This window comes from Stegodyphus dumicola, chromosome 10 (genome assembly GCF_044657685.1).
Source record: "Stegodyphus dumicola isolate Sdum_Otavi_A_Nest chromosome 10, ASM4465768v1".
Lineage (NCBI taxonomy): Eukaryota > Metazoa > Arthropoda > Arachnida > Araneae > Eresidae > Stegodyphus > Stegodyphus dumicola.
This window is the reverse complement of record NC_140777.1, coordinates 159,088,437-159,115,041: the sequence shown is the minus strand read 5'-3', so window position 1 is coordinate 159,115,041 and position 26,605 is coordinate 159,088,437. Positions and strand designations below refer to the sequence as shown.

General features: G+C 36.8%; 1 protein-coding gene across 3 annotated transcripts in view; it reads right to left on the bottom strand.

Moving 5' to 3' along the window:
• Window positions 1-26,524, bottom strand: part of SPoCk (secretory pathway calcium atpase) — a 253,313-nt gene extending 226,789 nt beyond the window's left edge. The window contains exon 1 of one of the 3 annotated variants that reach the window (XR_015043598.1): window positions 26,213-26,523. Coding sequence is in view for 2 of the 3 variants with exons in the window: in XM_085825761.1 (XP_085681887.1) it covers window positions 26,213-26,341 (129 nt within the window). In the remaining variant the exon portion in view is untranslated. Of the gene's footprint in view, window positions 1-26,212 lie in introns of all 3 variants that reach the window. The other 2 variants (XM_085825761.1, XM_085825757.1) reach the window with 2 other exon arrangements.
• Between the last annotated feature and the right edge of the window lie 81 nt (window positions 26,525-26,605).

Below are 26,605 nucleotides of genomic sequence, written 5' to 3'. Positions count from 1 at the left end.
TTTATGCAAATTTGTCTTGCTAACGCCAAGTACTTAAGTTGTGGCTTTTTGCCAAGCAAGAGAGAGGAAGGAATTATTGGAAGCAGGCCGCTTGCCATTGTCGTTTTACGAGCTTTCACTCGGTTGTTGGTTGCGTTCAAGGCCAGAGGTTTAGCCCTCTTGATAATTTCAAACGTATCGTAGTTTTAGCAGTTCGGCGCACTACATACGAATTTTGTTAAATAACGGCCAATCTTAAAGCTAGGCAATTGTATACTAATTCAAAGTTAGTTTTAGTTAGTAGTTTTATATTCTTACGTTCAGACCACAAGTGGTTGGTCTCTGTATTCCGAAGTTCCGGAAAGATCTGTAAAGATAGAAAAATAAAGGGCTTCGTATACCCTTCCTGTGTGTATTGTCTACTTTACAATTTATTGAACATAGCTTGAGTAAGCTCACTGTTCCGAGTCAGGACAGTTCATGTTTCCAAAGCAAGTCCATATAGTGGCGCCCGACGAAGAAGAATAACCATGGCCGAGTTTCAAGAAGAACCTGTGGTGTCTGCAGAAGCGGCTTAGAATCCATAAATGCCAGCTGCCGCCCTGGAAGGATTTGGGTACATCGTCCGGACCATGCGCGCATCAATGAAACCAGAAGCAACATTTAATGGAAACTCACCGGTAACAAGTTTTTTGGAAAAATTGGATGACCACTTCATGCTGTATCCAGTCCATGAGTTCCAGAAAGTCACCTTAGCTACCAGCGCTTTGAGGGACCAAGCGCTTAATTGGTTCAATGTATAGGCAGAAACCTCTTGGGTCAAGCGGGAAACCCCACCTATACTTATGAAAATTTCAAGACTGCCTTAGTAAAAGCCTTCCCTGTCGTAAGAGATCCTGCAAAATTAGAAGCGGAACTCTTCAGCATATACCAGAAACGAATTGAAAATCTTTCCACCTTTATTTTAAGAAAAATTCACGTCTTTAAACTCTTGTACGGAAACCGTCCGGATCCTGAGGTAATCCAAGTAATTTTGCCTAAATTACTTTCCCTAGTACAAGACTTTATTGAATTAAGGAATCCGACTACACTGGAAAAGTTATTTGAGCTAGCAATCCAGTTTGAAAGTAGAAGAACGGCGGACATTGAAAGAAGACGCCAGTATGAGCAACGAAGCCAATTTGGTGCGCCAAGACCACAGCAAAGGCAAGAACACGGCTACGGAAGCAAATCGAATCAGTGGGCAAGGAAACCTGAGTATCCAAAAACAACCGGCGAACGTCGACAGTTCAATAGTAAACCAGAAAAAAAGTCTGAAGGCCAGCGGAAAAAGAAGGAAGGCATGGAAAGGAAGAAAGAAAATTTAAACTAAAACGGATTTCTGCTGACGGGAGGGTGCGGAAATCCGAAGGCCAAGAAAACCCCTCTTCCTTCAAGTTAAATACAGTTATTGTGAAAAATTTGACTCTTTCAAAGATTGAAGTTTTGGTGAACAACATCGCAGCCACCGCACTCCTGGATACAGGCGCGCAGTGTTCCTGTGCGGCAGAAGATTTTTTTAGGAAGTACTTCCGTTGATACAGAATATATAATTCGGATAATACGACAGCGTCAGCTGCGCAGGGAGAAAGATGCAAATGCATAGGTAAAATACCATTATATATTCGCATTAAGGACGAGCAAGTAAAGATCATGTTTTTTTGTCGTAAAAAATCTACAAGCACATGTAATTCTAGGGATAGATTTTCTTTCAGAGGCAGAAGCAACGCTGGATTTTAACCAAGCGTTCCTTAAGCTGACCATGAAACCAGTTCTGGAAGAAAAAAGAGAACCACCCACGTTAAATCTCAATCACCTGCCTACGGGAGAGCAACAAAAAATTCGCCAAGTGCTAAGTGAATTTGCTTCGTTATTTAGTGATATTCCCGGATTTACTCAAGTTACTAACCATAGTATCGACACAGGAGATTCACTGCCAGTTCGCCACAAGCCGTATCGGTACGATAAGAATAAAGAAAAAATTATAGAGTGGCACATTCGAGATATGTTACGTAAAAAGATCATAACGCCAATCTCAAGTAGTTATGCTAGCCCGGTTGTGTTATGTAAGAAAAATAATGACTATCCAGTAATACATCCGAAAAGGTGGCGTTTTGCAATTGACTATCGTAAATTAAACTCCATGACTAAATATCCGGTATATCCGTTACCTAGTATTGAAGAAATTTTAAGGAACATAACTTCTACGAAATACGTGACTACGTTAGACTTAACGACTGGTTATTTTCAAATAGATGTTAAACCAGAAGATGTGCCTAAGACTGCTTTTATAACCAAGTCTGGCACTTATGCATTCTTGCGTATGCCGTTTGGCCTTTCAAGGGCACCGGCAACATTTCAGCGATGTATGGACATTGTGCTAAGGCCTGTTCTAGGAAAGACCACATTTGTCTATTTAGACGATATCATTATTACTAGTGATAATCTGGACCAACATGTACAGGATTTAAGAGAGGTGTTTTCATTATTAAATGAGGCCGGTTTAAAAGTTGAAAAGTGCAAATTTGCAGCCCCTGAATTAAAATACTTAGGTTACAAAATATCTCAGAAAGGAATCGAGACGGACGAATCAAAAATAATCGCTGTGCAAAAGTATCCGCCGCCAAATACGGCGAAGAAACTGTCTTCTTTTCTAGGACTTTGTTCATATTATAGGTCCTTTATAAAAGATTTTGCAGCTATTGCTGAACCATTGTTAAAATTAAAAAGAAAAAAGGCAAGATTCTCGTGGACGGCCGAAGCCAATAGTGCTTTTGAAAAATTAAAGCAAGCATTAACGCAAGCCCCTGTTTTGAAATTTCCTGAGAACGATGAGAATTTAGAAATTTCAGCGGATGCTTCGGATTATGCGGTAGGAGCTGTACTTTCGCAAAATCAGCAGCCCGTGGCATTTTTTAGTAGAATCAAACACAAAGAAATTATTCCGCGACTGAGAGAGAGGCACTTGCAGTTCTGTTAGCAGTGCGAAAGTTCCGAGTCTATTTCGGAAGGGCGCCAGTAACAGTGTATTATGATCATGCGGCGGTAACTAGATTGTACTCAGGAAAAAACGTATCCCCAAGGTTAATAAGATGGGCACTCAAGTTACAAGAGTATTATTTGGTAATTAAGCACACCCCCAGAAAGGAACATATCGTAGCAGATGCCCTATCCAGAATAAAAATAGATGAAGAAGGTAATACTGTAAAGGTGGCAATGCTCACAGCAAGTACGATACATTCCCGAGAAACTGTAATAACCGAACTGGGTAAGGATCCGGAATTTAAAAATATTTATGATTATTTAAAAGATCCTGAAAATTTTAGCCACCAAGATATTGTGGCGATAAGAAATAGGGCGGCCCATTACGAACTAATAGATGGTCTATTATTTTATACAAAAACTACGAATTCCAACAACGAATTTCGACCTGTTATCCCAGCTAGTCTTAGATTAAATATACTGCAGGAGTTGCACGACTCCCCTTTAGCTTCTCATGCTGGTATTCGAAAAACCATCCAACGCGTACGCGAAGCAGTTTATTTTCCTGAGCTGCAAAAGTTAACAAGGGCGTATGTCCAGTCCTGCCTAACATGGCAAGCAGTTAATTATATTAATTTCCGCCCGGCCGGGTTTCTAAATAGCATTAAATCAGAATTTCCAAATGAAATAATTGGCATCGATTTATTGGGCCCTTTCCGGAAAAGTCAGTTAAATAAAAGTCGGTATCTCCTTGTTATGGTTGATCATTTTAGTAAGTGAACCGAAATTGTTCCCTTAAAACGAGCCTCCGCGAAATTAGTTACTGATTCTATTTTAAATAAATATATTTTAAAATACGGGGGCCCCTAAAAGTGATATCGTATAATGGTCCTCAATTTGTAAGTAATGTATTTGAAGACATGTGCCAAAAACTGGGCATACGTCATTTAAAAATGGTCCCGTATCGACCGCAATCAAATATAGCGGAACGGGTTAATAGAAATATAGTGAAAATTATCCGTAGTTATGTTAAAAATTTTCATAAAAGCTGGGATAACTATGTCAATGAATTAGCTTTCGCCCTTAGGACCGCAAAACATGATACGACGGGCAAAACTCCTGCTGAGTTATTTTTAGGCAGAAAGATTATAACGCCGTTAGATAAATTATTTTATGTTCAACAAAGAGCCCCAGAATTTAAAATGGGCGATATAGAAAAATTAATTAAAGAAGCAAAAAAGAACACTGAAGTAGTACAAAGAAAACAGAAGCTGTATTATGATATGAAACGACGGGGAGTAACTTATAAAGTATGGGGATGAAGTGTTAAAAATTAAGCATTCACTTTCTTCAGCACCAGAAGATAAAACTGCCAAATTCTATCCGCGATTTGAAGGACCATATGTCATAGAAAAAGTAACTCAGGCTGTAGTGGTGCTAAAAGCCAAGAATGGTGAAACTGCACCGCAAACGTTGACCAGATAAAACCATTTTATAATCGTAATAAAATGCCAATATTTCAAGATCTTTTGCAGGATCCGGCACCGCAGGCACAAGCTCCAGAGGTGGAACAACGACAATCACAAGGGCAAGCCATGAGTAGACAGGAGCAATTGAAAAGAAAGTTTCCCCGTTGTAAAACTGAAGGTAACAAGAAAAAGAAGCCGTTCCACCGACCAGAAAAGAGAGTGCACGACCACCCCCAAAATGAAGAAGAGAGAAGTTCGACTAATGCAAAGAGAGCCAGGAGAAATGGCAACAACTATAACACGGCTCCAAAACGGAAGATCTACCCATCGGATACGAATCTACGCAGCAAATGTCGACGAATCGATGAAGGAAAACCGGCTGCAGATGCAAAGAAGCAAGAAAAGTTTGAACAGCCAGCAACGAGATCCAGGCAACAACGAGAGAGAGTTGTCCCGGTTCCGCCAAGACCAGCTGCCATCAAACGGCCGAGACCACAAGCAGATGCTAAAAAGGTCTTCAAGGGTGACCGAACTGGAAGAAAAAGAAAGCTCATGGAGGAAGGAACCGAAGGGCGAACCCGCACAAGAAGGAAGATAAACCAGACGGTAGTCTTCGCCACTTTCCAGGAGTGGGCAGAAAAAAAAGGATGTCTGAATATCACAAAGATAAGTAAAACTTTATGTTACTTTGAAACTTTTAAGTTAATTTTTCATTCTTACTGCAAGTGGCAGAATTCAAGAAGTTTTACCTCATGTGAGGCCTACCTTTATCGCCAAAAAGGAGAGAAATGAGTTACCTATTTTGGTATTATGTTTTTCAATTACTCGCGAGTAAAACTAAAATTATTGTGTAATAGGAATGTGTAAATACTTGAATATTGTAAAAGCATTGGTAATCTTTGAGAAACGTACCTTAAGAAAACTGTAAAAATTATTGTATAAAATTTTATTTAAAAGATTCTGGCAAGAAAGAAGTTTTAGTCTGAAAGACTTTTGAAATGTAGTATTTCAATGTAGAAGAACTGACACTTGCTTGGAAAAGAATAGAAGTTAACAAACAATGTACTACTAATGTATGTTTTAAAATGCGTAAAATTAACGGCATGTTAATATGTCCTTATATACAATGTGAACTGTTATCTTGAAAGTTAAGAAATACTGTGATATGTTAAAAGTGAAAATATTAGAGTAATGCCAAAAATTTTAACTTATTAGTGTGACTGTAAAAAGAGCAAATTATTGTGAATATGTGTTAAAGGTTGAATGAATGTAGTTAGGCTCTCTGACGCTACACTTCAGAGTTAGCCACCTTTCAGAATTAGTACCTCAGGGTTTAGAGATGAATATAAGGTGTGTTCTGAGGTCTTGTTATGTTGAATTTTAACACGTTAGTGTTTTGATTGCAGGCGGTAGTGTTGAACACTTGTACATAGACACGCACGTGTTTGGTGTTTTTCTTTACAACACATGTCAGAGAGCACGGGGAGATAATTAAATAACGTCATGAATGAAATAAGAATTTTAAAAGAGAAATATAAATATTCATGTTACTTGCCATTTGATTGTGTAACATTTCATTAAACTAGTTTTCCTTCCTTAAGGAACCAGATACAACTAAGAAACTCCTGTTTATAGATGCAGTACAGATGAAAATTATTTGTCCATGAAGTTGATAATGTAAAAACGACTTTTTAATTTCTAGATTAGATAATTTCTAGTGAGAAATGTTTGTAAACGATTGGCCTCGCGTTAGATTCTAGAGCTGAAAGTTTTCAAAAAGGTTGTTTTAGACCTCAGTTTTAAACTAATTAACTCTGGCGGGAAGTATGTAAGGATCCTAAGTTTTACTAACGTTTATTTTATTTTAAATCTTTACTATCACTTGTTATTTTCTACTTCCGGCCAGAATTAAAAGCTTTAACTTATTTATGCAAATTTGTCTTGCTAACGCCAAGTACTTAAGTTGTGGCTTTTTGCCAAGCAAGAGAGAGGAAGGAGTTATTGGAAACAGGCCGCTTGCCATTGTCGTTTTACGAGCTTTCACTCGGTTGCTGGTTGCGTTCAAGGCTAGAGGTTTAGCCCTCTTGATAATTTCAAACGTATCGTAGTTTTAGCAGTTCGGCGCACTACATACGAATTTTGTTAAATAACGGCCAATCTTAAAGCTAGGCAATTGTATACTAATTCAAAGTTAGTTTTAGTTAGTAGTTTTATATTCTTACGTTCAGACCACAAGTGGTTGGTCTCTGTATTCCGAAGTTCCCGAAAGATCTGTAAAGATAGAAAAATAAAGGGTTTCGTATACCCTTCCTGTGTGTATTGTCTACTTCACAATTTATTGAACATAGTTTGAGTAAGCTCACTGTTCCGAGTCAGGACAGTTCATGTTTCCAAAGCTAGTCAAGAGGAACACAAGTCCTGATAATATTATAACTCATAATGCACATTTATATCATTTAAAGAATAGAATTATCTAATCGTTGCCACATGTTCTATTCAAATACTATAATAAAGCTAGAATGATGTATAAAAGAAATTAAGCAAACAAAAAAACAAAAAAAAAAAAAAAAAACAAAAAAAACAGTTTTTCACAGACGATTGAGTATTTCTCATTTCTCACTTCGCGAGAAGGCAAAAATACATAAAAACTCAAAATATCTATATTAAAAATTACGAAGTAAATCTCAAACACTTATTTCCTCGAAAAAATTCCTGAAAGAATTAAGCATGATTTAATTGTCAATAATAAATGAACGCGTTATCTTTGTTGTTGCGAAGCTAAGTTTCTCTAGATTGGCAACAAATCCACTAGTCTCCTGTTTCAAATGTAAACATCAATGGCCGCCATAAAAAACAAATCTGATGTATACACCACATGACTTCCTTGCACGGAATATTAAATTATACGCATTTTTTCTTGCATTTCATTTAACTTATTAGATTGAATTAAACCTACTTTCACCGACAGTGCATAAACCACAATAGAATAAATGCATTCTTTAAAATTCACTTTGTTTACCATAGCGACACTCTGGTGCTAGGTTTACTTAACAGTATTATATTTCGTTCATATTATAACTCAGAATGCACAAAATTTATATCAGTTAAAGAATTATCTAATCGTTGCCACATGTTCTATTCAAATACTATAACAAAACTAGAACGATGTATAAAAGAAATTAAGCAAACAAAACGAAAAAGAAACAGTTTTTCACAGACGATTGAGTATTTCTTATTCAATTAATTCAGTTTTCACTTCGCGACAAGGCAAAAATACATCAAAATATCTGTATTAAAATTTACGAAGTAAATCTTAAATACTTATTTCTCGAAAAAATTCCAGAAAGGATTAAGCATGATTTAATTCGCAATAATAAATGAAGGCGTTATTTTTGTGTTGCGAAGCTTAGTGTCTCTAGATTGGCAACAAATCTACAATTCTACTGTTTAAAATGTAAACAAATACTATGTCCGCCATGTTATTTAAAACTTAACCGCACTTAAACAGCTTTTAAATTGTAGATAATTGTACAAATATTGCTTCCAGAATTATGAAAGGCATAAAAACTTTAACCGGAAGATAAAAACAACATAATTCAATCATTTTTAAAGCAAAAAATGTACAATTTACAAACATATAAGAGTAAAGAAACTGAGAACACTGAGCCGGGTAACAGAGTGGATATATTTATAAATACGTTATATTAAATATACGTTTGGCGCGGCCGATTGAAACCAAAATACGAGGTGCACATCTACATGTTATAGTAGTCTTATATACAAAATTTCAACGTTATGAGGCTACTCGTTTTTGAGTTATGCTAGATACGTTCGTACGCACGTTCGTACAGACACCACGAAAACGTACATATACATACGTTCGTACATATATATAAACGTACATACGTTCGTACAGACACCACGAAAAATTCTTTTCATAATTCATTTTAAAGCAGTTTTTTAGTTTGTTTGGAGGAAAAGAGTGTTTTATTCTGTCCTTACGTATAGATATTGTTGCGTGCGTACGGGTTCGTTATGAAATGAATGCACAAGTCCAATGAAAAAAGAACAAAAATTTATTATTATCACAACAAAAATGCTTAAATTTTCTCAAATTATCATGCAGTATTACAATATCTCACAGTAGTTATCTTTTAACTACTCAAATATCCAATAGAACGTAATTCAAAACAGCTAAAGAACGCTAATCCGCGAATTCGCTATAATCAACAACGGCAGTTTTCTAAACAACAACAAACTAAGCAACTACGACTAACTGAGATCTTTTCCTCCTTTTATAAGATTTTAAAATCACGCGCTAGAATTTTCCAGTACTTTCTCGAAATCAAAAAGAGATATTTATTTATTTAACGCACGCGCTCTTGTATTTTTAATTTTTCCGGCTTAGCTTTCTTTTAATATTCGTCACGCGCTGCACTGCGCGAGAAATAAAACCATTTAATTTATAATTGAACTAACATTAGCTTTTTTAAATACCAAATTCGTAACACTGCCCCCTTCCCAAGGACTGCACGTCCCGGGCAGTACTATCCCTGGACAGGAAGCTAAACTTACAACTGTGGCATAAATGCAACTGAGGCATAAACATTACATTACAATATCAAACAATATAAACAATAAATGCAATAACTAACTTAAACAAATCAAATGCTATCAAATACTAAATACAAAACAAATACTAAATACAAATCAAATACTAAATGCAAATCAATTACTAAATACACATTTATAAACAAAAAGGACCATGGTCTGATACTATTTACAATTATTTACATTACGTACTATGGCCATAGTAATGAGCTAACCTGTCGTAATGAACGACTTTAGGTTTAGAGTTCGAAGACTTACGAATCCGAACCACGACGTCATTCAGCCTTTTTAGGACTGTATACGGGCCATCCCAAGGTGACTGTAATTTAGGACAAAGTCCTTTCCGTCGAGTCGGATTCCACAACCACACCTTGTCTCCTTCGTGGAACTGATGTTCAGTAGCTCTTGTGTCGTAGCGGGTCTTCATCTTCTCCGTCGCCAAGTTGACTCGCTCTCGTGCAAAGTTGTGCATCACTTCAAACCGGGCCTGGAGATCTTGAATATATTCCTCAGACGATGAAGGAGCATCCGGAGGGCGGCCAAACAATATATCACAAGGCAGACGAAGGTCACGACCGAAGAGCATCTGTGATGGAGAATAGCCGGTAGTCTCGTGGACAGCACTGCGGTAAGCCAGTAAAAAGAGTGGTAATTTCTTGTCCCAGTCCTGTTGGTTTCTGGAAACCACTAATGAGAGGTTATTAAGGATGGTTCGATTGAACCTCTCTACCATGCCGTCCGACTGGGGATGCAATGGCGTCGTTTGAGTTTTGTCAATGCCGAGTAGTTTGCATAGTTCTTTGATTACTGCCGAGGCAAAATTCCTTCCCTGATCGGAATGTAACTGAAGAGGCACTCCGAACCTGGAAATCCAGTGCTGTATCATTACCTCAGTTACTGTGACAGCCTCTTGATCAGGAATAGGATAAGCTTCAGGCCACTTGGTGAAGTAATCAATGACAACGAGTATGTATTTGTTGCCATCAGCAGTTCGTGGCAGAGGTCCCAGGATGTCAAAGGCGATACGTTCAAAAGGCGCACCTACGTTGTAACGTTGCAGCTTGCCTCGGCTGCGTCTCCTCGGTCCTTTCCGACCTGCACAGGCATCGCAAGATCGGCACCACTTTTGCACGTCATCTTTTGCATTATTCCAGTAAAAGCGCTCACGAACTCTCTGCAAGGTCTTCATTATTCCAAAGTGACCTCCTGTAGGGCTGCTATGTAATTCTTTAAAACCCCTTCGCGCCGACTGTCACGTATACGTGCCAGCAACGAACGCACTTACTTACCGGCCGACACGCAGGCGTGCCAGAGGATTGTTCTATTCTCTACCGACTGTCACGTATTTGTGCCAGTACTTTGGAACGTTTTTCAAACTATAATTTCTGCCACAAGATGGCACTGTATGTCCATATGGTTTCAGATACACGTAAATTAGACCTTCTACTCGAAATGAGAGAAGCATGACTCACATACACGTGTTTTTGATTATATAAACAAACGGGGAAATAAATGTTTCCGAATGGCGTGATTTATGACGTCTCTTTAAATCGCACTTTATTCGCACGTGATAGTTGTTTACTGTAAGTAGAGAAGTTTTATTTGCTCTAAAGCGTTGGGTATTTCGGTTTGCAGTTCAGTTTTTAGAAAATAATTAGATCTTGTTAGACGTGAATTGTTTGTTTTTACCGTTGCAATGTCGAAGCGTCGAAAATGTTTAACAGAGCATGAAATAGCAGAAATGATGCAAAATATTTCAGATATTGATTCTGAAATTCTGATATTGATTCTGAAAGATTAACTGAAAGACATTTTCCAAAACTTTGTTCATAAGAGACTGATAAGAAAATGAGACGACGATGCTTCGTTTGTTCACATTCCCGGAAAAATCCTCCAAAACGGCAAATGAGTTATTACGAGTGCAAGGAATGTAACGTAGGACTGTGTGTAGATCCCTGTTTTCAAATTTTTCATACGAAAAGAGAATTTTAAGTAATATATTTAGTTTTCAGATGTATAATGTTAAAATTCATAAAATGGTGAGTAATTAAAATAAAATGTGTAAAATATGCATTTAAACAAGAAATAAGGTAATTAAAGTATATATATATAAATATTTATAAAGCACAAGCCGTTTAAATACTCTATAGAGCATTATTAAACAATGCGTTGATACTTCGGAAATTTCATGGATTTAGGCTTAGTAGCAAAAAAGCCCCCGGCCCTGGAGAGACGCTCGCGTAAGACACTGCCGGCCTCAGCGATAAGCGCGCGTTTTCGCTACCCGGCTCGAAGGGGTTAATGACATCAGGAATGCGGGATCTTGGAAGTCGGAACGTCTTCCCATCATCCGATTCGAATTTTCGGTATAAGACGCCGTTTCGAATGTGAAGTGAATCCCAGAGTGCCCAATATTGTTTGGTTGTAGGACTACAGATAGAAATGTCCTGCTAGGTAGGTTTTCTGTTTGATGACTCCATTAAATCAATTATGGGTTTAATGTCGCGGTCTTCCAGCTGGTCTTTCCTGACTTCATCATCACTCCACGGTTCTCGATCAGCCGATGTTCATGTTGTAATTTGTCTTGCGACGGGAGTCAGCAGCTCGTATTTCGCTTCGACCCTGGAACAATATCGGCAGCTTTCCGGGCAAGGTCGTCTAGACAGGGCGTCAGCGTTCCCGTGTGATGATCCCTTACGATGACGGATAGTGATGTCATATTCTTGGAGTCTCTGTATCCACCTGGCTATTTGACCCACAGGATTCTTGAAATTTAAAAGCCAGGCCAATGAGGCATGGTCAGTGCGGAGGAGGAATTTTCTCCCGTATAGATAATGATGGAAATGTTCTACAGCTTTGATTATGGCGAGGAACTCTTTCCTAGTAACACAGTAATTCCTCTCCGGTTTAGACAGGCACTTGCTCCAGTAAGCTACTACACGTTCTTGGCCGTCTATTTCTTGGAACAAAACAGCACCGACACTTTCATTGCTCGCGTCCGTGTCGAGAATAAATGGTCTGTCGAGCTGAGGATACGTCAGGATTGGAGTGCCTCTTCAGTTACATTCTGATCAGGGAAGGAATTTTACTTCGGCAGTAATCAAAGAAATATGTAAACTACTCGGCATTGACAAAACCCAAACGACGCCATTACATCCCCAGTCGGACGGCATGGTAGAGAGGTTCAATCGAACCATCCTTAATAACCTCTCATTAGTGGTTTCCAGAAATCAAAAGGATTGGGACAAGAAATTACCACTGTTTTTACTGGCTTACCGCAGTGCTGTCCACGAGACTACCGGCTATTCTCCATCACAGATGCTCTTCTGTCGTGACCTTCGTCTGCCTTGTGATCTATTGTTTGGTCGCCCTCCGGATGTTCCTTCATCGTCTGAGGAATATATTCAAGATCTCCAGGCCCGGTTTGAAGTGATGCACAACTTTGCACGAGAGCGAGTCAACTTGGCGACGGAGAAGATGAAGAGTCGATACGACACAAGAGCTACTGAACATCAATTCCACGAAGGAGACAAGGTGTGGTTGTGGAATCCGACTCGACGGAAAGGACTTTGTCCGAAATTACAGTCACATTGGGATGGTCCGTACACGGTCCTAAACAGGCTGAATGACGTCGTAGTTCGGATTCGTAAGTCTTCGAACTCTAAACCTACAGACGTTCATTACGACAGGTTAGCTCATTACTATGGCCATAGTACGTAATGTAAATAATTGTAAACAGTATCAGACCATGGTCCTTTTTGTTTTTAAATGTGTATTTGATTTGATTTGTATTTAGTATTTTATTTGTTTAAGTTAGTTATTGCATTTATTGTTCATGTTGTTTGATATTGTAATGTAATGTTTATGCGTCAGTGGCATTTATGCCACAGTTGTAAGTTTAGCTTCCTGTCCAGGGATTGTACTGCCCGGGACGTGCAGTCCTTGGGAAGGGGACAGTGTTACGAATTTGGTATTTAAAAAGCTAATGTTAGTTCAATTATAAATTAAATGGTTTTATTTCTCGCGCAGTGCAGCGCGTGACGAATATTAAAAGAAAGCTAAGCCGGAAAAATTAAAAATACAAGAGCGCGTGCGTTAAATAAATAAATATCTCTTTTTGATTTCGAGAAAGTACTGGAAAATTCTAGCGCGTGATTTTAAAATCTTATAAAAGGAGGAAAACATCTCAGTTAGTCGTAGTTGCTTAGTTTGTTGTTGTTTAGAAAACTGCCGTTGTTGATTATAGCGAATTCGCGGATTAGCTTTCTTTAGCTGTTTTGAATGACGTTCTATTAGACATTTGAGTAGTTAAAAGGTAACTACTGTGAGATATTGTAATACTGCATGATAATTTGAGAAAATTTAAGCATTTTTGTTGTGATAATAATAAATTTTTGTTCATTTTTCATCGGACTTGTGCATTCATTTCGTAACGAACCCCTACGCACGCAACAATACGTATGTATGTACAGACGTCACGAAAAATAATCTCTTCTGAATAGATTTTATGTCTATTTTTCAATATGTTTTAGGAATAAAGGTCCTTTATGTTGTTCGTACGTATAGACGTCACCCAAAAAATAAATTCCGGATTTAAATGGATTCCGGAGCAGTCAAAATTGATATTTTCGTTGAAATATGATATCCGAAAATTTTCGCGATTACAATACTTCCTTCCCTTCGTACAAGGAAGTAAAATGCAAATGTTTTGGAATAAAATATTCTGACAACAGCTTATTACATGACAAAATGTCGAATATATCGTCTGCTTCTTCAAAATTTATTCTCATTTCAATATGCCGCAAGTAAAAAAGCTGTGTATTAAAGGATGTGTTTTTGCGCTTTGCAAAGAAAAAGATTTCTATTCCATAATTAAAAAATCTGATGCGTACACCACATGACTTCCTTGTACGGCATATTAAATTATACGCCTTTTCTCTCGCATTTCATTTAAACTTATTGGATCGAAATAAATCTACTTCGCGGACAGCGCATAAACCACAATAGAATAAATGCATTCTTTAAGATTCACTCTATTTGTTTACCATAGCGGCACTCTGGCGCTAGGTTCACTTAACAGTATTATATTTCGTTCATATTATAACTATGTCTATGTCTATGTCATAACACAATTAAGAGGCAATCGGCCTAGTGCGGCGTTTACCAATATATTATAAGTAGGGTGTCTTTAATGATGAGTTGAATCCAGTAAGATGGAACGTACTTTTTGCACCTAGTGCAGAGTCTCTAGAAGAGAAGTAAACGTGGCCCCACGATGTGAGGATCTGCAACTTGAGAATTTCTGCCGCTCGCCTATGCTTGTCTTGAGAGAAGCTGCGAATTAATCTTTATCTGCACAGTTCAGAATCATCTCAATGGCTTGGAAAGCTAGGCAAAGTTTCTGCATATTTGATTTAGCTGATTTAATTCTCTGAACTATTGTGGTTATTGATTTCATAAGAAAAAGGGTTTTCTGATCTTTGAAAATGTTAATGATTTCTGCTAAATTTTCCTGTGGGTTTTTCTGCTTAACTTTGTCACTGTAAAGGTTTTTAGGCATTTCTTGATTAGTTTGGCCTGAAGCTTGAATAAAATTCGGGGAAGTCATCTTTAGTAGGAATTTCTTGTGGTTTTTCTATCTTCTCTAAATGATTGAATCTTTTTCTGTATACCTTACAACCACGATAAGAAGAAACGTGATTTTCTTGACAGTAAATGCAAGTTGGTTTTTCATCTGGTTTTAATTTACAGGTATTGGATCTGTGATTTTGTCCGCACTTACAGCACCTGACCTTTTTAAAGCAGTTATTTTGGGAGTGCCCGAACTCCTGGCAATTGAAACATTGAATTGGGCGTTTTCTGGGCTGATATTTTTCTATTGTGATATTGAATCCGAACATATTGTTTAATTGATGAATTTTCTCTCCTGCAGAATTTCTTTTTAGTTCAAGGAAAAACATAGGTAAATGGATAATTTGGTCTTCTGCTTTCTTCGTGAATTGCTTTACTTTAATTATAGGGAAGCTTCTGCGTTCTAAGTCTGCGTGAATTGCTTGCTCTGTGTAGGATCTTGGGATATTCTTAAGTATAACTTTAATTGATGAGGCTGAGGAAATTTGGTACGTATGAAAACTAATCTGTGCTTTCTTGAATTTATCAACTGTAGCTTTATAATCGGCTTCGGTGGCAGTGTAAAGGAAAATCTGTCTGGCTTTGATTGTAACTTCAAATTCGTTTTTACATATCTCTCTGAGCATTTTGTCAATTTCAGGCCAATCAACATCGTTTTCTGGAATGACTAATGGGGAAATTTTCGTTTTATTTTCTGTTTTATTCTGTGTTGTAGTCATCTGCGTTTCATCTGTAACTTCCATATCTTCGTTATTTTCGTTAAGAGTTTCGAATCTGTTATTTTGCGGAATAGCTGCTGGTGGGATCAGAAATTTTTGCGGTTTTCTTTGGAGTTTGCCAATCCTTCTGATTTATTGTTTTATCATCTGTTTTAGAATTTGCGAGCTTCGGGGTGTTCTGAATGCTTGCTAAAATGAACTGCTTTTGTTGAATTTCTTCTTATAATTTTGAACGCATTTCTATCGCTGGTGAGGAGGTTAATGTCTTCATAGACTCAATACAGTTTAATTTATCGGCGATTTCGTTTTCTAATTTGAGTGAGAGATCTTTGGGGTTAGTCGGAAGCTGAGTATTAAAATATTCTTGCGAGATAGCTTCTGTTAAATTAGGAAAAACTTTTCTGTGTTTGTTAACTACTGCTTCAAAATTTGAAGGAGAGGGTTTGAATTTCTTAGTATTATCGGCTATTTTCTTAGGACTTCCTACAGTTTTCTTTTCTTTTCTCTGGGATTTACTTTTCTTAAGAGAAATTAGTATACTTTGAAGCGCCGAGTCATCTGAAGCAATTACAGGCATCTCTTTGGATGTAGTCGATTTTCTTGAATAATTCGAATAAGTAGAATCATTATCGCTATCATAATCGCTGAAAGTAGCATGCCAAGGAATTTTGCCTCTATCTGGTGGTTCGCTATTACTGGTCATATCGAGGAGAACAAGCAAAAATAATATTTACCAAAAATCAAGAAGAACAGTCGTCGTCGCAAGAGAGAAACTCACATCTCATCCTTCATATTTCTATAACGACACTCTCTCATATTATAACTCAGAATGCACGTAACGACACTATGAATGCACAAAATTTATATCCTTCATATTATAACTCAGAATGCACAAAATTTATATCATTTAAAGAATAGAATTATCTAATCGTTGCCACAAGTTCTATTCAAATAATATAATAAAGCTAAAACGATGTATAAAAGAAATTAAGCAAACAAAACAAAAAAAAGAAACAGTTTTTCACAGACGATTGAGTATTTCTCATTCAATTAAGTCAGTTCTCACTTCGTGACAAGGCAAAAATACATAAAAACACAAAATATCTGTATTAAAAATTACGAAGTAAATCTTAAACACTTATTTCCTCGAAAAAATTCCAGAAAGGATTAAGCATGATTTAATTCGCAATAATAAATGAAGGCGTTATCTTTGTTGTTGCGAAGCTAAGTTTCTATAGATTGACAACAAATCCACTATCCTGCTGTTTCAAATGTAAACAAGCAATGGCCGCCATCAAAAAAATTATTAAGCTTAGCGGCACTTAAACAACTTTAAAATTGTTTATGATTCTAAAAATATTGCATACAGATTTACTAAAAGCATAAAAACCTTAACCGGAAGATAAGAACAACTTAATTCAATCATTTTTAAAGCAAAAAATGTACAATTTACAAACATATAAGAGTAAAGAAACTGAGATCACTGAGCCGGGTAACAGAGCGGATTACACAAAAACAATCAATTAGGCCACCGAGCAAGACGGCAGATTTTTCGACGCACAAAACTTAAAGTTTCTTTTGGTCCCACTCGGCAAAAGGACACTGAAGGTGCAGAAAATGACTTAATTCACTATTCTGCTAAATTTCAAGTGTAAACAAATACGGCTCCTAAGGTAAGAAACTTATGTTTACTTGTACCAGAAAAAGTTTTAATTATTGATAATTCTAGAATAATTGCCCGCAGAATAACTAAAGGCATAAAAACCTTAACCGAAAGATAAGAACAAATTAATTCTGCACTTTTGGAAGTTTTAGTAATTTAAAATATAACTACTGCTCAATATTGTGGGATATTGCAATATTGTACGAATATCTTTGAGGAAAAGTCCAGCGTTTTGTTATATTCCTTGTGATAAGAATAAATTTTGTTAACTTTATAAGGTATTTCTCCCACTTCCCTAGCGTGCCTTCGTGGTGTAACGGTAGCACGTTGGGCCGATATTCCAGAGGTCCGTGGTTCAATTCCCCGTGAAGGAGGTTGCATATTTTTCATCTTTTCCGCTTCCAATTAACCTAATGATTCTACAACTTTTTATCAGACTTGTGCATTCAAACTATTACGAACCCTGATGCACGCAACACTTTTGAAGTCAGAAGTGGGATTGAATGCCAATCACGAGAGCAATGGAGGAGAAGTTAAAACAGTTCATGGGAGCCTTTGCTGCATTTAAAGAAGAAATGGAAGATTCGGTTAAAGTAGAGATGAAAGCTGGTCAAGCACCAGTTTAAAGCAAAGATGAAAGCCGTTCAAGAGAGATGACAGATGGTCAAGAAACATTTAAAGAAGAGATAAAAGCCTGTCAAGCAAAAATTGAAGCACGACAAGAAGAGATGAAAAGAAAAATTACCTGCATAATAGGAAAGATATTTGAGACTATGGAAGACAGAAAAGACGAGGTTGAAAATAATGTTGGACAAATTGAAGAGAGTTTCTTTTGTAAAAAAACAAACAGAAGGGAGAGTTTCTGCCGTGGAACAACAAATTGATGACATGGTTACTGTGGTCGTCAAAGAAATTGATACCTTGAAGAAATTCGTAGCGATGGCAAGGGCAGTAGTGATGGTTTTAAATTTTTACACATGTCTACTCGTCCCTCTCTGAAGTTATCCACGTATGTTGAGAAAACCTCCTGGATAGTATATAAGAAACAATTTTCTATAGTGACGGAAGCGAATGGATGGCATCTCAAAGCTAAGGGCTGTAATCTCGCCACTTCTCTGACAGCAGCGGATATCCTTCAGACTCTTCCCGAAAACCAGAGGCTTCGAAGCATTATCCGGCGCTTTGGAGAGAAATGCTTAAAAGACAACAGCAGGCTTCAGTTAAAATCTCGTCAACAGAAGCCCACGGAAACACTCCGAGAACTTGACACGGATGTCGAAAGGCTGTCCCACCTCGCCTTTTCGGAAAGGCCGACAGAAACAAGAGATATCCTATCCTTGCAGTACTTCATCGACGGCATCCGGGATCCTTAAATACAGAAAGCACTGCGAATGGCGGATTTGAAGGACTTAAAAAGTGCTCTGGTGTACGCCATGAAATTCGAGGCACCCCAGCAAGCAACTAGACAAGACCGACACCCAATCAGTGTTGTGCAAGTCCAAGAGCCAGTGGATCAAATGGATGCTCGCTTTAGCAAGACAAGTGAATGCCTTGAGATGGAATAATTGTGACAACAAACTGAAAATTAAGTGCTGAAACTGCGGTGCCGAAGGCCACGTACCAAGAAACTGGAAAACACCCCAGGGAGTGGAAGTTAAGAGCAACAAGGAAGAAAACTAATTATTGCCCATCTCGCGGGGCAGAGGTTGCCGGATAATGAAAAGCTCCAGTTTAAAGCGCTTCAGATTTCTGCAGAGAGGGGCGGTAGTATCAATAGAGTTCCCTACAATATGACGATCGACACGGCAGCCAATGTTTCCATTGTCCGAAAACATTTGGCTCAACAACCGGAAGGTAAACTTATCTGGATGCCGCCCTGCGTTAATCTTTAGACTGCGTCCGGCGAGAAAATCGACATCGACGGAAAATTAAACGTTAACATCGCGTTTGTAAGTGCCGCCTAACATCACACGGCACATGTGGCAGAGTTTACAGTTCCTTGCATACTCGGATTGGACTTTCTAAGGAACTCCAAATTTTCCTTAGGCTTTAAAAATAACGAACTGCATTGTGCCTCTGAGAACCTAACCCTATTCGCAATTAATGGTGAAGAAGTTAAATCTGTCCATCAAATCATAGCTTAAGACGATATCATAGTAGCAGCAAGAACAGAATTACTACTTCCTGGATCCATAGCTGAGAACAGATTTCAGCTTTAGTGTATTGGAACAACCCGAAAGGAGTACTAGTAGCCTCAGCACTCATCGACCTATCGAGGACCGTTATCCCGGTGAGAGCTGCCAATGTAACTGACAAGGCGAGAATTATTAAAAAGTGGTTGCAGCATGTACACCAGGGACCAGTATTAAAAGAAACAGTAACACCCACAATCCCTGACTTTTGAAGGCATTACATCAGAGTTATTGCAGAATGCATAATTAAACGACGAAAAGAGGAATGCGCCGAAGGTGTCATTCAAGACATTTTCTCCCACTCATCTCACATGGGTCGAACCAGTTTGACTCAGCATAGAATTAATATCGGGGTCGTCCACCAATTAAGCAACATCCAAGACGCCTACCGATTGCTAAACATGAACAGGTAGGAAAACTTCTAAATGATATGAAAGAAGGTGATATTACCGAACCTTCAGCAAGTCCTTGTGCATCTCCCATCGTCCTCGTCAGAAAGAAAGACGGTTCAACAATATTTTGCGTTGACTATCGCGGGTGAATGAAGGTTACGAAGAAAGACAGCTACCCTCTTCCCAGAACTGACGACATTCTGGAAGCAAATGGTTTTCGGCGCGAACAATATTGGCAGGTAGAAATACATCCTGATGACCGGGAAAAGACAGCATTTATTACGAGACAACAACTTTGGCAGTTCAAGATGATGCCGTTTGGACTGTAATGCGCCAGCAAAATTCGAACGCCTCATGGAGACTGTTTTGAAAGGTCTTTCCCACGAAGACTGTCTGATATATCTGAATGACATAAGCACCGTCGGGCAGTTTTGAAGAACATCTAGAGTATTTTAAAAAGATGCTTCAGAAACAAGCCAATCTAAAATTGAGTTCCGCTAAATGCAAATTATTCAGACAGGAAATGACTTACCCTGGGACTGTCATCTCTGCCGAAGGTGCGCGCACATATCCAGAAAAAGTATCAGCAGTTCAAAACTGGAGACGCCCCCAAAATATTCATTAGTTGAGAAGTTTCCTGGGGCTTTCGACTTACTATAAGAGATTTGTGGAGGACTTTTCTTCCATCGCAAGACCCCCCCCCCACCACAAACTGACAGAAAGCAAACAAAAGTTCTTGTGGACAAAAGCATGTGAGGATGCATTTAAACAGCTTGAAGGAAGCTTTAACATCTCCAACCCTGACATATCCTCTGCTCGACAAACCATTTATTTTCGACACAGATGCAAGCAATGACAGTGCTGATACTGTTTTGTCCCAAGAAATAAACAGCCGAAGAAAACATGTCGTACCCTACTGAAGCAGGTGCCCTTCTAAAACAGGAGAGGAATTATTGTGTCACCAGGAAAGCGTTGCTCCCCATAGTTAAAGCCGTAGAACATTTCCATCATTATCTCGTAAACTTATGCGATCTGAGCTTTGTTCAAGAGTGGTTGTGGTAGTAGTTCTTTATAGTGATGATACTAAAGGTTTTAAATTTTTGTTTAGATGGTACGCGTTAGTCAAAAGGTAGAGAACCATTGGTCTAGATGATTTAACTAGACAATGCAATGCCTTGAGACAGAATATTAGTGACAAGAAACCCACCTATAAGTATTGCAGCTGCAATGCTCTAGGGCACAACTGAAGAAACTGCAGGAAACCCCAGGGCACAGATGTTAAGACTGCTCCTAGCAAGAAGGAAGGAAACTATTAGTGGCCATCTTGTGGGGTGAAGGTTGTCACATAATGAGTGGGAGGACTAATGGACTTTTCATAATGAGATATATCAACAGTTTCCATCGACACCATGACATCTAAGACTTCCAAAGCACTCGCTTCATTTTCGAAAATGAAACTGTACTACAAATTTCCTATTATTTATGTTATGCATTTTTATTATATCTTTTTTAAGTGTTATTTTAAGATTTTATACATCATTTGGAGCAATTTCATAACTTTTTATAGGCTACTGGGAATGAGCAAAATTTATTTTCATATAAATTAAGTGCCATTATTTATTTGTTTTATGATGAAGGATGGAAGGTTTCATAATGGATTATGATGGCCCACCAGCGGCCGAGCGGTAAAGTCGCTGAACACTGGTAGTTCGGTCCGAGGTTCCAATCCCGCGAACGGGCTGGCTGCATGGGTGTTTTCGTGGTTTTCCCCATGTGTAACGTGTATACGAGCCAGTTTCCCTTAGAAAGTCCTCCACGAAAGGCATACCTCCCCTTAGGCAGATAGCCCTAGTGTGCTTTGCCATAATTAAATACACCACACCACACCACACCATAATGGATTATGAACTAATTATGGAAGGTTTCATAATCATGTTCAATTTTCATAAAGCACAGGAAATCTGTATTTTTATTCCTCCCTCTAAGCAACTGTATGCTTAATATGCAAATCTGCCATCCAGCCCCTTTTTATCCTGACTATCGGATTCATATTATGTTAAGAAATCACTTGAAACTGAATTACTTAAAATTTCCCAAGTCGTACCTGATATTGAATAAAACCCAAAAATCATGCCCAAATTGCTACATCTAACTATTCTGTATTTTCTGATTATCCACATCCTTATGAAAGATCACCAGTTTTTCAGTAGCTTCATGATCTGGCAAAAAATGTCTGGCAACCTTCAGAGCTCATAAATATTTTTTTGTTTATAAATAATAACAAAAGCATTTTAAAGGGGAGGGGACAACCTAGAGCCCTAACTAGGTTTTTCAGCGCCCGGGGACAACTGAAGATTTTGCGCTCCTTTCTGTGCGTCAAGAATGGAAAACATTTCATTCTAGAATTTTATAACATCAATTTGGTGTCCTCTGGACACTGCGCCTGGGGACCGACCTTGCCCCACCGACCTATGCCACTGGGACCACCTCGACAGAGTTTGGTAAATTTTACGGGAAAAAAGGAACAATAACTTTTATCATAAAAAAATTACCTATTACATATTATTACATACACATTCTACTTTTCTACTATATTTAAGTCTAAAAGACAATCAGCAAACTTAGTTACAATTGGTTTTTCGTTTTTGTTGAGGTGAAAATTTTGTAACAATTGTCTAGGAAAAGTTTTCTTAGCAATTTTAAATCTTAGTTAAATAATATATTCTACTTATATAACAACTGAGATACAAATCTCAGTTGATATACTTAGTTCAATAATATGTGCCTGCAAAAATGTGAACTTTTTTCTTTTATTATACAAAAAATCCTACAAACTAAAATTTTAAAATAAAGAAAAAAATTAATCATAATTTTTCTATAAAAACCATTCGAACTTGGAATTCAACAAAAAGAATGCATATAAAAATGGCGACATTGGGAACTGAATATTTGTCATGTGCATGGTTGCCTGCAAAATTGTTAAGTGTGTGGTTGTCAGATTGCTTTGCATTGGCTATATTCTGAAGCTCTGGCGATTTTTTTTTTTTAAAGGTGGTTTCAAAAATACATATGTAACAGCTGACATTTACATTTTTGCAGGCGGTACATATTGTTCAGCAAAATTATAACTAAATAGTAAGCATGAAAATCTATATATACAGAAACAGGTATTAAGAAGATGGGTGCAAAAATTCAGGAAATATAAGAGTTCTTACCACAAATCTTCTCCCTTCAACATGGCTGGCAGTTAACTTAGGTTAATCTATATTTTAGGGTACAACTTGGATTATCGCCAAGTTGTTTCATTTATGGTAACCTGAGTAGTTGTTGAGTAGTATAAAAACCCTATTATGACGGATTGGTTGTAATGCATGATTGCAGTGACTTTGACTGTTGGAAAATATTTGTAAGGCCTTAATTATGTGTTGGATGCTGGTTAGGAAGTACATTGCTTATTTTGTGCTTTACACAGTAAAATGCCTGCTGCTAGTACAATTAACCTGAAGTTTCTGTACAATTTGGAACAAATGGGAAAGAAAACATTGATTGACTGGAGTGTAAATGAAGATTTAAATGACTTCATTCACCTCTCGGTAAATTATGCAGTAAGATTTAAGGATTTAAAAACCAGAGCTCATATCAACATTATGGAAGGTACGTGGGGTAAAATAAAAAGGAATTTTTAAAAGAAATGTCACCGACAATCCGGCACTACGGAGGATATTTTTGATTTTTACTTGTGTGAATTTATGTGCGATGGCAGTATACAGATTCTAGATTAGATAATTTTAAATAGTTTTTGGATGCAGTTAAAGAATTTTGTGTGTCGTACATACCGAAAAAACAGAAATTTTTAAATAAGGTAAGTCAATATTTCCTTTTTTTACTGTGTAGATTAGATAACATGTATTTCCAATCTTATGTTGTTTCCTTGTTTGATTTAAAATACAGTTTATCGAGATTAAATATTTTTTGTTTTATGTTTTATTGCATTACGTCGTGGATGCCATCGCCAGTTTTCGACAACGGGTACCCTGAAATATACTTTTACCCTAACTTTGTGTGTGTGGTTTTACAACCACACACTAAGTTAGGGTAAGTGAAAAAAAACTTGGTAAAAAAACTTAAAAGTTTTTGCTTTTTATAATTAAAAAAAGCAAAAATTAATTAATTAAATTAAAAATTAAATTTAAATTAATTAATTTATTTAATTGGATAGAGTAGACTTTAAGGTACTCCTTGTATTATGGCGAAGTTGTTGTTTGATTTATCCCCAAGTTGTTGTTTCATTTATGGTAGCCTGAGTAGTTGAATGTTATGGAAACCCTATTGTTACATAATCGGGTGCATGATTCTGGGAAATTTTGAATCATGGGATGTTTTGTAAGTTTTTTTGTGATGTGTGTTAAAACCGTTTAGATGGATTTGAATGGGTTTGTAGGAAGAAAGGTTCAGATGGTCACTATGTGAAGCGTTCGATCAGAAAGAGTACCTGGTTTGAAAAAAGTGATTTGAGTATGATTGATATTTTGATTTTTACGTGACTCTGGGTGTACGAAGCAAACTCGAAAATCATGGTAAGTGAATATTTGCTTTTGGTGGTGCTTAAATGTATAACATGTTTTTCCTTTTTTTATGTTATTTTATTGTTTGGTTTAAAATGTATTTTTGGTTTGCCTATATTGTAGAATTTGGTGCTCCTTTGACTTTTAAAGTGAAAATATATTGATGTGTACATGGACAAAGTAAAGGGAGTGCGCAATGCAAGTTTGTGCAACTCTGGGATTTTTTTTTAAGTGAGAAATAGGTCGACGTGTACATGGATAAAGTCAAAGGAGTGCGCAATGCCATTTTTGTGCAATTAGAGGGTTTTTTTTCAAGTGAAAATAAGTCGATGAGTACGTGGATACCGAGTTTGTGCAATTGTTTGTCTTGTTATTTTGGCTTTGTGTAGCGGCGATTTTTGGCGCAAAAATCGCCGCTTCGTAAGCCAAAATAACGAGTCAAAGAATTGCTCAAAATTGGTATCCATGTACCGCCAAAAATCGCCAAGGGATATTTTTAACTAACTGTAAAATTTTTTTTTTTTTTTTTTTTTTTTTTTTTGGTTAATCTTCGGATTATGGTAACTTGGCGACCAATACTGCTACAGCAACCTGCTAGTTTTTTTTTTTTTTTTTTTTTTTTTTTGGGACGCCATTTTGTTTTTACGAAGTAAAGACATTTTTTTTTTTTTTTTTATTCAACATTTTTTTCCAACAATGTGCTAGCCGAATTACGCTTACGCTAGAACTTTTATGGAACTTAAAAACACATCCCAGAATTGCACAAAAATAGCATTGGGCACACTCTTGACTTTATCCATGTACACTGCTAATGTCCTAGCTAGTAACCTTACCAAAATGTCGCCAAACTACCTGTTACCATATTCCAAAGATTAGCCTTTTTTTTTTTTTTTTTAAAGCAGCCTGATTTTATGTTTCATACTAAAACACGCATGGTTTCATTTTGAAAAACATAGCCTAAGTACCCAGCTGATCACTTTTAGCAAGTTAAGACCACATTATACACATTATATTATTGACACTATATTATACTGTAATAAAGAGCACAAATTTCACCAGCTTTTCTGCAGCCCTTAAAAAAAATTTTATTTTGTTTAACATAATTTAACATTCCTACCTCTTAAAGTGAAACACTATGTTTAATATATACATAATTAAAACACTTTAACATTCTTACCTCTCAAAGTGAAACACTATGTTTAATATATACATAATTAAAACACATTTAATAAATACTACTAAGATAAATGCAACATATTAAAATTTCTAATGTATATATAATTTTGTGCATTTTTATATTTAAAAAAAATGTTAAAATATTTTGAAGGAAATATTGCAAAAAAGTCAAAGTAATCATAACTTGATATTTTCATAGTAAAACATTATTATGCAGTTTTCGTTACCCATTTTTTGGGGAAAACATTCGATCCTATATTCTTAAAAATCGAAGGATACACATTCCTAGCAGCAACCATTTCCTTAATAAGTTCATACAAAACATTTATCATTTTAGATGGACGAAGATTTATTTTATTATTATTTGGTACATTATTTTCAAAATAAAATTTTAACTAATTTTGTAAATATGCGCGCTACATGGGAGAAAATTTTAAAAACAATTATTTAATATCACGGAGAATTCATTTTAAAAGAAAATGCCAACCATAAAAACATCAGAAAGTCTCTATTTCAGTTCACAACGATGAAGCGCATGCATGATGAAACAAAAGAAAACAAATTTTTCACTTTGATATGCAGTTATTAATATACATTTATTGCAAATTTATTTCAGGTGAATGAAGTCTAAAACAATGGAAAAAAATCCGCAATTTTTTTTTTTTACATTCTTCATATAAAAAATAACGGACGAGTTATATTTTCTTTGTATAAAAATCAGTTAAGTAAATGCAGTAAAGAAACAAATTATACTTTGTTTACTTTTTATCGTCAGCTCAATAAAAGCTTCTTACCTTTTTTTGTAAACGTTCTGCATCACATTCTGCTGATGCATCTCTGGTTGAAAGTTTTTCATAAGCAATCGGTTTCATGCCGGTTTTCAAAGTAAACAAATTAACTATAAAACAATACGGTCTATACATAAACGCTGCTATTCATTCCAAAGTTTATAGTAGAAATTCCAAGTTTATATTTGAAATTCCAAAGTTTATATTAGAAAGAAATACTTTAATTTAAATTAGGAACGCAAATTTGCGGGATAAATTCCACACATTTGCTACCCACTTCCTTCTTCTCACACTGCAATGCGAATGAGAAGTACTTTTTGTTATGATTCTACCGCTTGCTATTTCTAGTAGCAGAAAACATTTATTTCGTTATCTTCTTCTATAGACTCGAAACTCTAC